The 14,534-nt window shown below is 40.6% G+C and overlaps 1 protein-coding gene across 1 annotated transcript in view; it reads right to left on the reverse strand.

Annotated features, from left to right (window-relative positions):
• LOC134675484 (protein unc-80 homolog) overlaps nt 1–14,534 on the reverse strand; it is a 77,554-nt gene that overhangs the window by 61,524 nt on the left and 1,496 nt on the right. Inside the window, exons 3-23 of the mRNA XM_063533750.1 lie at nt 13,792–13,812; nt 13,532–13,677; nt 12,828–12,993; nt 12,337–12,553; nt 11,553–11,743; nt 11,312–11,469; nt 10,959–11,058; nt 10,395–10,498; nt 9,440–9,818; nt 9,222–9,361; nt 8,747–8,776; nt 7,733–7,877; nt 6,719–6,916; nt 5,941–6,129; nt 5,506–5,639; nt 4,874–5,109; nt 3,870–4,063; nt 3,268–3,422; nt 2,040–2,169; nt 1,022–1,214; nt 274–451 (exon numbers count right to left, since the gene is read on the reverse strand). Coding sequence (XP_063389820.1) covers nt 274–451; nt 1,022–1,214; nt 2,040–2,169; nt 3,268–3,422; nt 3,870–4,063; nt 4,874–5,109; nt 5,506–5,639; nt 5,941–6,129; nt 6,719–6,916; nt 7,733–7,877; nt 8,747–8,776; nt 9,222–9,361; nt 9,440–9,818; nt 10,395–10,498; nt 10,959–11,058; nt 11,312–11,469; nt 11,553–11,743; nt 12,337–12,553; nt 12,828–12,993; nt 13,532–13,677; nt 13,792–13,812 — 3,404 coding nt within the window. The remainder of the gene's footprint in view (nt 1–273; nt 452–1,021; nt 1,215–2,039; nt 2,170–3,267; nt 3,423–3,869; nt 4,064–4,873; nt 5,110–5,505; nt 5,640–5,940; nt 6,130–6,718; nt 6,917–7,732; nt 7,878–8,746; nt 8,777–9,221; nt 9,362–9,439; nt 9,819–10,394; nt 10,499–10,958; nt 11,059–11,311; nt 11,470–11,552; nt 11,744–12,336; nt 12,554–12,827; nt 12,994–13,531; nt 13,678–13,791; nt 13,813–14,534) is intronic.

The raw sequence follows: 14,534 nt of genomic DNA on the forward strand, positions 1-14,534 counted from the left end.
GATTGGCTACAGCACAGACAAAACATCCTCCAGACTGAGCATAGTCGCGCTACCCCCTCTGCCACGCATACGGTAATTTAACTCCATGTTCGAGTCGAAAGTGTCTTTGTGTGACGTCCGTGTCTTTGAACGGACCAATCACGGCACGGGACTTCGCTCACCTCGTCCCGCGCACCCCCGCATTTTTGGCATCATCGGTTGCATGAAATAATTGCTCTAAACTCGGTCTAGAGGATTCCTAGTCTATGGGTCACAGTAGCGCAGCAACCGTACCTATTAAGCGTGTAGCCGACGCGGCGCTTGACGTGCACGGGGCGGCTGGGTAGCGGCTGCGCGGCGAGGTTGGGCCGCGCCAGCGAGATCATGCTGCCAGAAATGGGCAGAGATTCGCCGGAACCGCCGCCGTTACGCAGCAATGACGCCGATTGCGGCTTATGCCGGAACCAGTTCACTGATGAATACACAAGTAAGTAACCGACGAGTTAAAGCCATTATTTAAGTATTGATTAACTAAAGTACCTACATAGAATTAAAAAAAAACTGTCCTTGTTGCCGAATAGATGGTTAAATTGTGTAAGATGCAGTGCTCCTTTCAATGATAAAACAAGGTGGAGTGATCACGCTCCTGCTATTCACTCCGTGCATGACTGCGGCGCCGCCCTAGCGAGTGTGGGAGATATTGCTTATTTGATAGTTGGCAGCGACCAAACAGTATGAAGTTGTCGTATAAGACGAAAGATCATATTTTCACAGAGTCGTGCATTGGCGTGGCTTGTATTACCCCCACTAACAACGTCGCACATAGCCAATACAGCAGATGAAAAGTGTCAATACTGTTCATGTGTGTCATCTTTAGTGTTTGATGATCCAAAAAAAATGGTTTCAACTATTACAATAGTGAAAATAGTTATTCAATATTTATTAGGTTTTAAGCTGGTACAGGTTCCGAAAATAAAGTAGATTGTGAATTACACGTTTTCTGACAAGATTTGCTTCACCATCTATATTTATTGCGCGTTACCTAAACCGCTGAAGTGGAACTTGGAGGGCACAGATTTGGAGTGCGATATCTTATGGTGGGGCGTCATGTCAGCCGACGAGGTGGAGGGGATGGTGCGCTCGGACTGGCGCGGCGTCAGCGGGTAGCGGCGCGTGCGCACCGACAGCGGCGACTGACTGGCCGACTCCGACCCACCCTCGGTCTCCAGTAGACTCTGTATACAAACAAAACCCTTAGAGTGGCATTAAGTCAATAAATTAGAAAATTTAATTTATTGCCAGAAAGATATCCTTTCAATTCAACTATGTACTCAAAAATGACGTATGCCATCTGAAGGGCTATATGACTCTTCTCTCAATGCATTTGTAAAGTTGGCATATTGTGTATAAATCACGCATTTCAAATAAAAAAAGGCTTGACAAAACTATGAAGCTCGCCTCCAGCCACATAATTTCGCCAGAACTAACCAATGGTAGCTGATAATTCAACATGTCGGATTTCCCTTTGGGTACTTTCACAGTAAAATATCAAACACATTATTACAAAAACATAGATAGCAGTTATTTGTGATGATATATGAGTTTTAAACACAATTACTATTTAATAGATCGGATGGAAGTATAATAAGTAGGTGAGTTGACTGTGACGTCAGTACACACGTTTTCATATAAATTCCATATTAGCAAATCGTTTTGACAGTTCTAAAAAAGAAGCTGATATGACTAGTAGGAAAGTAGCCAATACCTGCTTAGTATAATTCCATTTCTTTTTCGGGTATGCGCAATTGGGAAGAACACGAAGTTAGGGTATCTGAAGGGTTTAATTTTGCGCGGTGCTATTTATTCTGATTGTAATGGTTATCAATTTTTTTTTATAAAATTATAATTTAAATACATATTTTATTCGGGCAATATTGTGCACAGAAGGCACAATTAGGGTGCTTTCCCTTTAAATATTTTCTGTAACTGTCGCTTTCATTGGATTCCTTCATTGATCACGGGGTGTAATTATGATATTTTTGTACGCTCGAGTAACTTACATGTGCCCCCGTAGAAGAAGTGCTCCTCTTCTTGAAGGTGAACTTTTTATGACTCCTGTCGTCAGCAGCGCAGCCCGAGTCCGCTCCCGTGTCGGAGCCGCGCTCGTCGTCTTGACTGCGAGGTATATGCCTGTGAATTGGTACTTTACATTAATAATCTAAACATTTACTCATATTTGTACTAAAAATATTCAAAAAATTATACGTGCATGAATAGAGTGATATACTAGTTTCTGTACAGTCAGCCAAGAAAGTGGTCTACCACTTTTCGACTCTATCATCTGATTGATAGAGTCGAAAAGTGGTAGACCACTTTCTTGGCTGACTGTACCTGTAGGTCCGACTGAGGAGTGCAATATATAGTTGTGTATTGTATAAACGTACTTAAAAGATAATAAAATATGACATCAGTGGTCTTTTCACTTTATCTCCCGCAGAGACAGGCCTAATGTCTCTCCAGAAAATGGCAAGTGGCGCTCCTTTCCTGAATGGTCATGAAAAATTTATGGAACCTCGTCCTTGATTGACTCGTTAACGTAACTCTGTGAGATACCTTATGACGCGAGTGGTCTGCATGTTGGCCTCCTTCGGTTGGCTGTCTGGTCGCTCCGCGGTGTCGAGCAGCCCGCTCAGTGCCACCACACGGAATTCCCCGCCGTGGACTTGTTCAAGTATCTCTGTGAAGTACCTTATGACGCGAGTGGTCTGCATGTTGGCCTCCTTCGGTTGGTTGTCTGGTCGCTCCGCGGTGTCGAGCAGCCCGCTCAATGCCACCACACGGAATTCCCCGCCGAGGACTTGTTCAAGTATCTCTGTGAAGTACCTTATGACGCGAGTGGTCTGCATGTTGGCCTCCTTCGGTTGGCTGTCTGGTCGCTCCGCGGTGTCGAGCAGCCCGCTCAGAGCCACCACTCGGAACTACCCTCCGTGGACTTGTTCAAGTATCTCTGTGAAGTACCTTATGACGCGAGTGGTCTGCATGTTGGCCTCCTTCGGTTGGCTGTCTGGTCGCTCCGCGGTGTCGAGCAGCCCGCTCAGAGCCACCACTCGGAACTACCCTCCGTGGACTTGTTCAAGTATCTCTGTGAAGTACCTTATGACGCGAGTGGTCTGCATGTTGGCCTCCTTCGGTTGGCTGTCTGGTCGCTCCGCGGTGTCGAGCAGCCCGCTCAGAGCCACCACTCGGAACTACCCTCCGTGGACTTGTTCAAGTATCTCTGTGAAGTACCTTATGACGCGAGTGGTCTGCATGTTGGCCTCCTTCGGTTGGCTGTCTGGTCGCTCCGCGGTGTCGAGCAGCCCGCTCAGTGCCACCACACGGAATTCCCCGCCGTGGACTTCGTGAACGTAACTCAGCAGGAGTCGCACTTGCAAGTACAGGTTCTGTGAAATAAATGCTACATTTAAACAGATTTAAAAAGAAAAGGCGGTATGTACGGTATATTTTTTGGAAGGAGTGTCACATGGATTCTGATTATTATTGATATGATTGATTGTTATGTTGATATGGTTCCCTAAGCTTTATGACTGAAGAGTCATGACCAGGCCTTAGGCACTCGGTCAAAATCTTACGGTGACGGTATTTTTTGTAAGTACTTTAATTAACGGTGTAGTGTGGAGTATGTACCTACCAACAATAACTTGTCCTGGCAGGGTCGCCATGTGACGTGGGAGATGTGTAAGCGAAACACAAGTTATTATTGGTAAGAGGTTTATTATAAGACTGTCTAATTAAGTTGGGTACATGCTTATGTACCTAGTATCGTAACGAAGAGTGAGAGGGGAACATATCACACTACAACGAAGATAACTTTTTTATTAAAATCTCACCGCATTATCGAGCATCTTAAGCTCCTTGTGCATGGCGGCGAACCGGGTGACGAGCACCCGGAAGGTGGACTCGACGACGAAGGTCTCGACGGCGCGGCTGGCGTTGGGCCCCTGGCCCGCGCCGAAGTTGGTCGCGTACCCGCTCTGCAGGTGACTCATGTCCGGCGACTTGGACATGTTTCGCTTTTGTTGATCTGGACGGGGAAATGAAAAAAACTCAGTTCATTCGGGTACATCAAGAACATTGGAATTTTATTTCATTATCTGATACATTTTAGATATTATGTATGTATAAAACCTTAGAAACTAAAACCCGTTCTGAGCCATGCCGGGTCCAAAGGTGCCCATCACACTAGCAGCGTTACCCCGCTGTATGGCGATGGAGACCTGTTGGACAAGCCATGACTCAGAACGGGGGTCATTCCCCTTTTCTCTGAAGCGCTTTCCAAGCTCCCTGAAGAGCTCACACGCCTCCCGTTCCCAGGGCCCAGAACATTACATACAAACTGGATATTGCGTCTAGTCTTATAGGGTATATAGCGCGAAATAATTTCAAAGGGCATAAGTATTTCAACGCCGTTAAAAAGCTAGATGTATTATTGTCCATGATGATATGTAAGGCGTAATTCAAAAACGTCTAAAACACATACAATTTAAAATGCACAATGTGTTTGTTAGAAAAAAAATTAGTTAACACCGGTATTATTCTAGTATGAGTAAACAATGCATTATAAAATTATTGGCATTGGGAGATCAATTTTAGATGTTGCATATAAAATATACCATTTGTAAGTACGAGTATTACAAAAAAAAATACATAAATAATATATGTGAAGCCTAAAAGTTGTTGTAATATTAATTTCGTATTATTTTTTTGTACATCAAATAGTCTTATTGTAATTACTGCCACTTGTTTAAGGAGTAGACCCGAACCTAGCTTTAGCCTTACCCAAAAGTTATTGGCAGACACAGATCACGGGTAGCATTATAAGTAATGAACTTACTCATAGGCGATACCATCGAAGGCTCGGCGCAAAACCCGATGGTAGAGTGCAGGTTATCCAACACCTCTTTAATAGGAGCAAACTTCGTCATCTCCTTCAGTCTTAGCGTAAACTTGGAGACAGACGCTGTTCTCAGTTGCCGAAGGGACTTCTTGGCCTGGATTCGAAGGGTGTCAGCTATGGGGCAGCGGAGAGCCGTAGCGCAGCCGTGAGAACAGCCTAGCTGGCGGAGTAACCTGGAAATATACGTAGATAGGTATCGATAGAGACATAGATTTTCGTATAGCGTGTCATAACGAAAAACGGCAGACAAGTAATTTCGTCAGAAAAACAATTTGTCTGTCAATTTGTCTTTATGGATTAACAATATTTTGTTGAATGTGCGGAATTACCCTGTAGTTGACTCTGTTCACCCAGCTCAAATTACCTGGGTTAAGTAAAAAAATTCTGGGAGACTGAGCTTTGCTCGGAAAACATGTAAAAACTAAAAAATGCGCGTTTTCTCAGAGATACCTAGCTAGATCGATCAAATTTGAAACATATTTTTCGTGTCCTCTGTTCACCCAAGGTGGCATGTGTGTGCATTAGATAACGATCAGCTTTGTTAACTGAACAGTTAACTCCGTGGTTACCTGAGAATGATATGCAGTAACATATAATAAGGGCAGTCTAGGTCTTCTTCCTCTCTCTTTTCCCTAGTGCTGTCCCCAGTTTCCACGTTAGTAGAATCCTGGCTTTGCGCGCAAGGTAGTCCGGAGTCTCTTCCCTAGAAGAACATACGAGAATTTAGTAACAAAATACATAACATTTCGATAGATTCATTCACATTTGTATTTTTGTTGCTTGGTGTTAACGAAGTCTTGGGTGAGGTGTTACTGGTATAACTAATAGGTATTTACCCCCTTATTCATAAACGTCTGCTAAAGTTGACAAGCCGATAACAATACGCCGGCATATTGGTATGATGGAAAGGGACAAACGATTATTATCGGCTTGTCAACTTTAGTAGACGTTTATGAATAAGGGGGTAAGGCGCTCAAAAAGATAAATTGAAGTTTTCACTTTACCTTGTTATCCTTATCCTTCATAAACTCCGTCAAGGGGTCGACACTGCCCGGCAGGTTGTCTTCCACGTTGGTGCTGTTCCAGTTCTTATGGACCCCCAACTCCATCAGCGTGTCCACCAGGTTCAATATCACTTCCATCACTCGAATCGATATGTAGTGACTGTCCATTACACATACTGAGTAAACAGCCTGAAATGGATTTTACATTAAAAATGTTAAGGTTCCGTCACACAGGTGCGTTTAGCGGGCGGGGCTTGAACGGGGCCCGCCGCTTTTACATATAAAACGCTCACGGCGCGCTTATACGGGTACCTGCTTCAACAGTTTTTACATATGAGAACTATAGTCACAAACTCATTTAAATGTTTCAACATGATAGTAGTGATGGTCTACTTTAAATTGGCAACATTACCATGCAACAACATCGTTAATAATTTTAAAAATTATTTTATAATTCAAATTTTAGAGCAAAGTAGGCACATTTTACGGTAAGTAGTTCATTTTCATTACAATGATTACTATGTTTAGTCCAGGAAGCAGCAAGGAGCTATTACTCCAGGAAGAAGCAGTTATACACTGTTTCAGAAATAACACATTTCTCTAACTATAATCATACTAAATTCCGCTAATAACTCCCTACCCTACCCTATTGGACTTTAACCTTATTGTGTAAACTGTAACCTTAATTTCTCTTTGTTCGATTTATTACTGTAAATTTTGTTTGCGACGATAAATGACTTTTCTTTTTTTAATAACTGACTGATAAGTTATATAATACCTTTAACACGACTTGAAAGTCAATTTCCCCGTCTTTAGTGATATAGTGTATGGAGCCGGGTGCCTCCTGCACCTCCTCGACGACGTACGTGATGTTGGAGTCGGTCTGCGAGCGCGTAAGGCTCGGCTTGCGCTCCGGCGAGACCATGTGCTGCGACCCCACCATGCTCACGGAGTCCATCTGAGATTCTAGCGAGCCCTGCGTAAATTACATGATTACCACACTGCGTATTATAGAGCCCATCAACGTGCACACTAGCGCCACTGCTAAATAATCGTGATTATTTAAATTTTAAGGTAGGTATTTAAAAAAGGGGACCGCTACGTACTGTATTTTGTATTTAAGTACCTTTTGAATACATCAAACTAGTTTTTAAAGTGGTACATGGTTTTTATGTTGCTGGATTCGTCAATCTATGCATCCAAAGTTAAAACGGCCGATTTTGTTTTCAGGTCATAGATCGAAGAATCCAGTAACTTAAAAATTAGTTTGATGTATTTAAAACGTACTTAAATACAAAACACAGTACGTAGAGGCCCCCTTTTTGAAACAATCGCGATTATTTAGCAGTGGCGCTAGTGTCCACGTTGATAGGCTCTTAAAAGGCGCATTCATATCTGGTGAATGCCCCACTAGTGTTACGAGTATCTGCGAAACGAAACATTTTTTAATAATATCGCTAAATGCTTGTGTGAATTTCTGAGTGCATCGAGGTTGCGGTGAGTGGTTCGCGAATGGCGCGCGATGGGCGCATTCAGCAAGTCTGGACAGACCTTGAAAAATCGTCGAAAATGAGCTTTACAAGTAGCAAAGAGCTGTTGTGGATTACCCAAACTAAATAGATAGATAAATGGGAAGTTTTGGAAATTAAAAACTATTTGAGGTATCGGCAGCGTCACTGTGCTGTTTAATGACCCGTTTAGTTATTTGACGCGTCATATTATGAAAATTCAATCTGCATGCGCGTGTGCTATAGTCGCACAAAGATTAAAGCATAAACGCAATTATATTTACCTGTTGAGTTTTGGAAAGATAGTCCGGTGACGGAGTGGGCGTGTGCTCCGTGACGGTTATAATCGGGTTCTTCTTCTTTTGCATGTTTGTGGGCATAGCACCCGCGTACCCGTGCGCTCGCTCCGTCTTTATCTCTCCAATGTACCTGCAATACCGTTCTCTTTCTAATTAAAAGATAAACTAAAATTTTGATGAACTAGCACTGGCCGTCATATCGCAAGAGGTGGATGGTTTTTTGAGCTCAGGACTTCAGTCACGCGATCGGTTGTGCTAGTCCCGCTGTGACACCAATTTCATTTGTTATCATATATAAATTTAGAATCACAAAAGCCAATACGATTTTTATAACGGGTTGTCCCGTGGTTTAGATACGTTCTACTGTATTTACTGTGCTCATGCTATGAAGTATTGCTGCAAGTATTTCTCTATAACATGCCATGTTTTGATTTATTCGAACACAGCAGATTCTTATTTACATGTTCTTAAATAAAAGCGATTTAGTGCCGAATGCAACCCACATCCTAACTAATATAAAAGTGAAGAAAGCAGTTATAGGCTAAGCAAGATAAATAAATACAGATACTGTCGCTTACACGTATAGGTGCGTCTCTATCCATCACCTTGATCATTAGGCGTGATTGTTTAATATTATGTTTATCTGTTTAACTACAATTTAATGCGGTTATTAAGAACTAAAAGACAGTCTACAAAAAACATAGCACTGAAATATACGCGTATGAACTGCATGTTACCTGGTGAATTTTGTGCGTGCATACAACCACTTTGATGTTTGTGCGTGTTTAGCAGGTGTTTAGTTTGTGTTCTTGTGCTAAAGTTCTATCAAAGTAATTGTTACCTTGTCTAAGCCTAATCTGATAGCGCGCCCGCTCTAAATTACTTAATTAAAAAATCTAGGCGTAAAGTAAAATACGCGACAACCGGAAGAGCCGGCAATGATAGGCTTGCATCTACAACGAAGCGACTACCTACGGTCCTCGGAAATACTTCACTTACCCATTGGAGGCTAGCTCGTCTATCAGACAGCTAGCAACCCAACGTTCGTCCACAATAAAGTACAGGATAAAGCGTTAACAACACGGGAGAAAGAGAAAATACATATGTTTAAACAGGAAACGTCAGAGAAATGTGAGGAGGTTTAAATCATGCTGTGCTGGATTAGAAAAAAATATAATAAATACAAATTTTTAGCTCTAATTCGATGGAATGTAAAATCCGCGCTAATTAGCATTTAAATCTAGCGAATTAAAGGTCCTATGGAATGGAAAAAAGCTTCTATCATAAATACCATAGCTCATAACTTCAAACGCCTTAAATTTTGTAACTTGCCAGAATATGTTTAAAATTACTAGTTCCACCTGCCTTTGGTTTTGACCAATGATATATGTACTTTGCAAATGCATGGGTAATATTGGAAGGGGATAGCCAAACGGTAAAAATATTAAACTATAATTAAAAGACATCTACTCACCTAAGACTAGGCATACTTTTGCCTTTGATCAGATTACAGGGCAGGAGGTCGCCGGTCAGACGAGGGGCTATCGCCGGGAAATGGGATCCTAAAGCAGAATTCGGTCTATCTTCATTATTGTCCAAACTTCTATGATACTCCTGAAAAAGTACCCGCGTTAATTTACACCCTGTAAGCGAATATAAAGCAATAAAGAGGTAATAAAAAAAAATATCTACAGATAGCATTCTTACGGCAGTATGAAAACTGAACTTGTGATCATCGTGTCCAATTTTCTCTAATGCCTTTTCCGATTTCGAGAACATTTTTGTTTCCACAAATGCTTTGAGATCGGCCATTTTCATTTTCCTTTTAACTTTTTCACTCGCCCGTCTCGTCAGGGGTTCTTCCTCGAGTTTGGGAGATGCGGGAGGGTAACATATTTCAGTAACCGGGGACTCCTTCAAATCGGGGACGTCCATTAAGTTTTTTAGAGAATCCCTTTTCTTCATTTCGGGGCTTTGATATATGGAAACTTCTATTTTGGGAATGGGTAGAGAATTACTTCTTCTTCTCGGTTGTGTTTGTTTAGATAGGTCATCGCATATATCACGTAGTCTGAAAAGTGAGAAGACTTGTAAGTGAGTCAAAAAGTGTACTGGTTCAATAATTTGCCAATCCCAATTAGGGCAAAGGTCAGGAAACCTTAATGAAAAGGAGGCCAGTGGCAGTTACATTTTAGTTTCTAAAATAGGCCGGTAAGAGCTAGCCGGTGATCCTACCGCTGATTTTGAAAGATAAATATCTAATAGCGTTCATTTGGATTTGATTTGTAATGTTTTACAGTTAGTATTTTTTGTTTCACACTTGGCAGCACTTTTCGAACCACTCGCTATACTCGTGGTTCAATTTTAGGATATTTTCTCTTTTACGGGTATCAATATTAGCACGAGAGGTTAAACAACAACTTTGTTCCATCGTAAAACAAATAAATCTTATAGTTAAAACGAGCAATTCTTGTATATTTATTTATTTATATATTTCGGTGATCTCGGAACGGGTCTAACGATTTCGATGAAATTTACTATTTAGGGGTTTTGGGGGGCGAACAATCGATCTAGGTTGGTCTTATCTCTGCGAAAAAGCGCGTTTTTGTGTTTTTTTTTGTCTCCCAGATATTAAATTAATAAACACCTGTTATATAAGTAGTGCAGGGCCCAGTGGACGCCATCCTCGGTCCACTGCGTCGTGAACAGGCATCTAAGCGTAGCGACGTCTAGGAACGTAGCTGATGATACCTGCCAAAGTTAATAAACGTCATTTGAGATCATTCTTCTTATTTAAGTCTTTAGGAAATGGTAGATAGGTAAATAGGTATCAGTATCACAGTTTGTAGTGCTGTAATATCAGGCGCCAATATTTAGGATGTTATTAGGAGTACATATATATTTCATTTAGCTCTCGTATTTTTCACTGACATTCAGCATTTTAGCTACACCTACTGTTATAAGATTGAATGGTATTTTTTGTGCTGAAGTTTAATCGATTATATGTGACGTTCCACGGCAAAAGGTACCTTATGGCGGCTGGCGCTTACGTCGCATAGCGCCGCTATAATATTGGAGCGGCGTTAATAATAGCGTAAGCGCCAACCGCCACAAGGTAACTTTACCCGCGGGATGTCATATATTTAGCAGTATGTAACTTTTTAAATTATGTATGTATATTTATTGTATTCGAATCTATATAATCACATACATGTGCCTGCTTAGCTGAACACGGTTTGTCCATGGGACTCGGTGTTGGTTTAGGCTTCGAGGCGGAACCGCTATCCGACAGAGACTCCTTATCTGACGAGCTGTAAATTATTATTAATTGTTAATAACTCTCATTTTTGTCTTGTGTTCTTCTTGTACTAAATTAAATATTTGTAGCTTTGAAATGTTGAAACGCCTTGATGCCCCAGGTTAAATCCCCAGCGTCTTAAGACAGTTTTTTTTTTAAATTATGGCCAGATTTTTAAATACGTTATTATATATTTTAATATAAAAACATACAAATTAATCAAATTATACACTGCACATTTTTTATACTCGTACATGATAAATTACCTCATCTTTGTGACCTGTGGTAGTGGCTTGATGCCTGGTATTGGCTGTTTAGTTCCATCAGATTTGCGAACTTGAAAGAGACTCGGATCAGCAGAATATACTGTATACGCTTCTTTAACGGCCCCACTGCATACCTCGCTGGGTAGACGGTAAATAAACTGTAAAGAAGTACGAATGTTTTAGAAAGTCACAGTAAAATAATACTTATTTACTCAGTGGTAAGAGTTGAAGTTTGACTCACCACATGCTCCTCTTCAGTACTTGAGCTTTCTTCTGGTATAGTTTCTGGGAATATGGTGTCTTTTGGAGATGAAAGCCACTGCTCGTCCTCTGTACTGCCTTGTTTAGATGGAACCTCTGATTGGGACATAGATACGGTTTGACTCGGAGGGCTACCATTTAATGTTCCCCCATCCTCTTTTGAAGGTTTACCTAAAAATAACATGTGAATCTAATCATAATTCAATTATAAAACAAATTATAAACAAAATAAATAGTTTTAAACAATAATGGTATTATTAACTGCATATTAATTATATTCCTGACCAATCAAAATTAAACATGTTAAAAGAGTAGGTAACAGACCAAAAAATTTTTATCTATTTTCTTAAAATAATGGCATTCCCAATATGAGAATTTAAGAAATGATTTCAAAAATTTCTAATTTGAGATTTAAGTAACAGTCCAGGGCAATAGGAAATTTGTGTGCAATGAAACTGACGATGATATCCTGTTATCCCTCATCAGGGGCACAGGGCTCTCAGAAGGAATTTCCATTTTTCGCGGTCCAGCGCGGCCTCCTCCAGCTCCGCCCAGCAGAGGCCAACTGGTGCAACCTCTTTTTCGACTATGCGCCTCCAGGTATGTGGGCGACCTTGCCCTTTTTCCAGAAAAATCATTGTCACAACAAGAATTCAATCATTATTGTTGTCGTGTTGTGTTGATGAAAGTCAAGAGATTGATAGAGCATAACTCTTAAGTATTGATGATACATGATCAAGTAATTCTATAAATATCGTACTTACGCCCTAAAAATATATCTCCATGTTGTGGCCTTTTGGTAACCTTACTCCCTAAAGGTTTTGGTTTGGGCTTCACAAGTGTGGTGAAGCAGGGGGCATCAGGATGCCTGTACTCCCAAAAGCCTTGCCAAATCTTCAGACCATTCTCCAAACGGAAGTTATTTGTGAAATCTGACTCTTTTAAGTTACCTGCTATCGGAGCAAATAGAAAAACAAATAGCTGAAACAAATAAAGAATGAATGAACTACAAAATAAAAATGATTTCTGTTTACTTAATCACATGTATTGAAGAATAACTATTAAGCCATTAGGTACAGTCAGCATCCAATATAAAGTGATGATGGCCAAAGTGGCGAAATATATCAAGACACATCCTTATTTCAATGATAAGAATCCTTATTTCAATTAGGTATGTTACAATATATTCTGCCACTTTGGCTGTCATTATTTCATGCTGACTGAACCTAGGGATTATCTTAACTAAGGTATTTACCGTCATTATAGGAATGGAGAACAGGTAGTGAAAAGGGTTTGTGTGAAAAATGCCAGCCTCATAGTCAGCCTCGGAGCACTCGTCAGATGCGTCAAGTATGATCCAGTGCATTGTGTACAGAAGTTTTGTCTCCACATTGCCGAGGCTTGACATATTGTCTTTTACCCTGGATAAAATAAAAACTTATTATATATCTAAATTAAGAGTTACAACTTACTTGTATAACTAAAAATTTCTTATTTTGCTGAGTGTACTAAACTGTTTTGATTTCATTGTGTCAATAAAAAGCTACCTTGCTTGTATATACATTATACTAGATTATTAATGTCACAATAATAAATGACATATGATAACTATGCTCTACAGAGAAATAATATTGAAGTTACGAACGCGAGTGTGGAGTCGAGATCGCAGATCGCAGAAGTGTGGAGCGGGCTAAATTTCTTTATTGTAGTGATGATGATGATGATGATGATGTCCTCCCAGACGTATCCGTCGATGGCGACACCCAGACAAATCAGTATCAGGTATTCAGTAAAGCCTGACGTGCATGGGCTCGAACGTGACTCGCGAAACCGAGTTTTGTCTTAAACTTCCGGCCGCAAGACATGCAGTAAAGCTCGCCATTTGAGTCGTAAGTGTATGTGTAGGAGGGCTTGGGCCGAGATTTTCGAAACTAGCGTTTAGCGTCAAGATTGTAGTACCTGTTGTGTAGTACGGCAGCTAACGAGTGCATAACGTGTGGTAGAGCAGCCTGAACAAAACGCCATCGCGGGATCGCTTCTATCGCTTGCGAGAGACTGATGGATAGACCAAAACGCAAGTTTTGGACCAGGACCTTTTCAAATGACTGCAATAATAAGATATTTCATCAGGAACTTGAAAATATAATCTTTAATCAAATCACAAAACAGTGGCACTACGATAACTTTAAAGAAATTGACTAACTGCAATTTTGTCTTACCTTACAAGCCTCCTTTAGCTCCTTTTTGAAAGAATTGAAAAATTATTCATTAATAATAGTGCATTTATTCCAGTTTTCTTAACAATATAAATAAATAAACAAACATATTCATCTGTTAATTTTATCATCCGACTGTCATTGTCATTGTGACATTTAATACAGACAAATTTCGCGCAAATTTTATGTGTTGCTATGCCAAAATTTACTTAAGTTTTATTTATAATGGGGCGCCAATTTAATTAAGTAAATGAAAGAACCTAACTAGTTGTTACAATATCTTATCATTTAGAGTCCACCCTCCACTCGAATGAACACGCTCGGACCATTCCAAGGTCGTGGTCCGGTACGCTCGTCTGTTAGTGCTTGAAAGGACGACCAGTTTCATAATTTTTTAAGTCTGTTTCAGCAACACTAGACGAAATACCTTTCGCCATTGGTCAAGAGCATGTCAATCGCACCAATGTTGCTAGTTCACACTTGTAAAATCGTAACTTTTGTTTGTGGGCCTGATTTGATTTGGTTCCATAAAGTTCCTCTGGTTTGGTTCCATAAGATTTGGCTTAAAGCATCCAGGTCATAAAATTCACAAAAACAAACAAGAATTTTTTTTTTAGGACAAACAGATAAACCTATGCTGGCGCCAACTGAACACTGGGAACTGTACTTTTATCTTAACAGGGTACCGATTTTTGAATTTCGATCGCTCGATTTCGTCAGTCGAAAATCGGTAGAAAACGGCGAAA

The sequence above is a fragment of the Cydia fagiglandana genome, chromosome 2, assembly GCF_963556715.1.
Source record: "Cydia fagiglandana chromosome 2, ilCydFagi1.1, whole genome shotgun sequence".
NCBI classification, from domain to species: domain Eukaryota; kingdom Metazoa; phylum Arthropoda; class Insecta; order Lepidoptera; family Tortricidae; genus Cydia; species Cydia fagiglandana.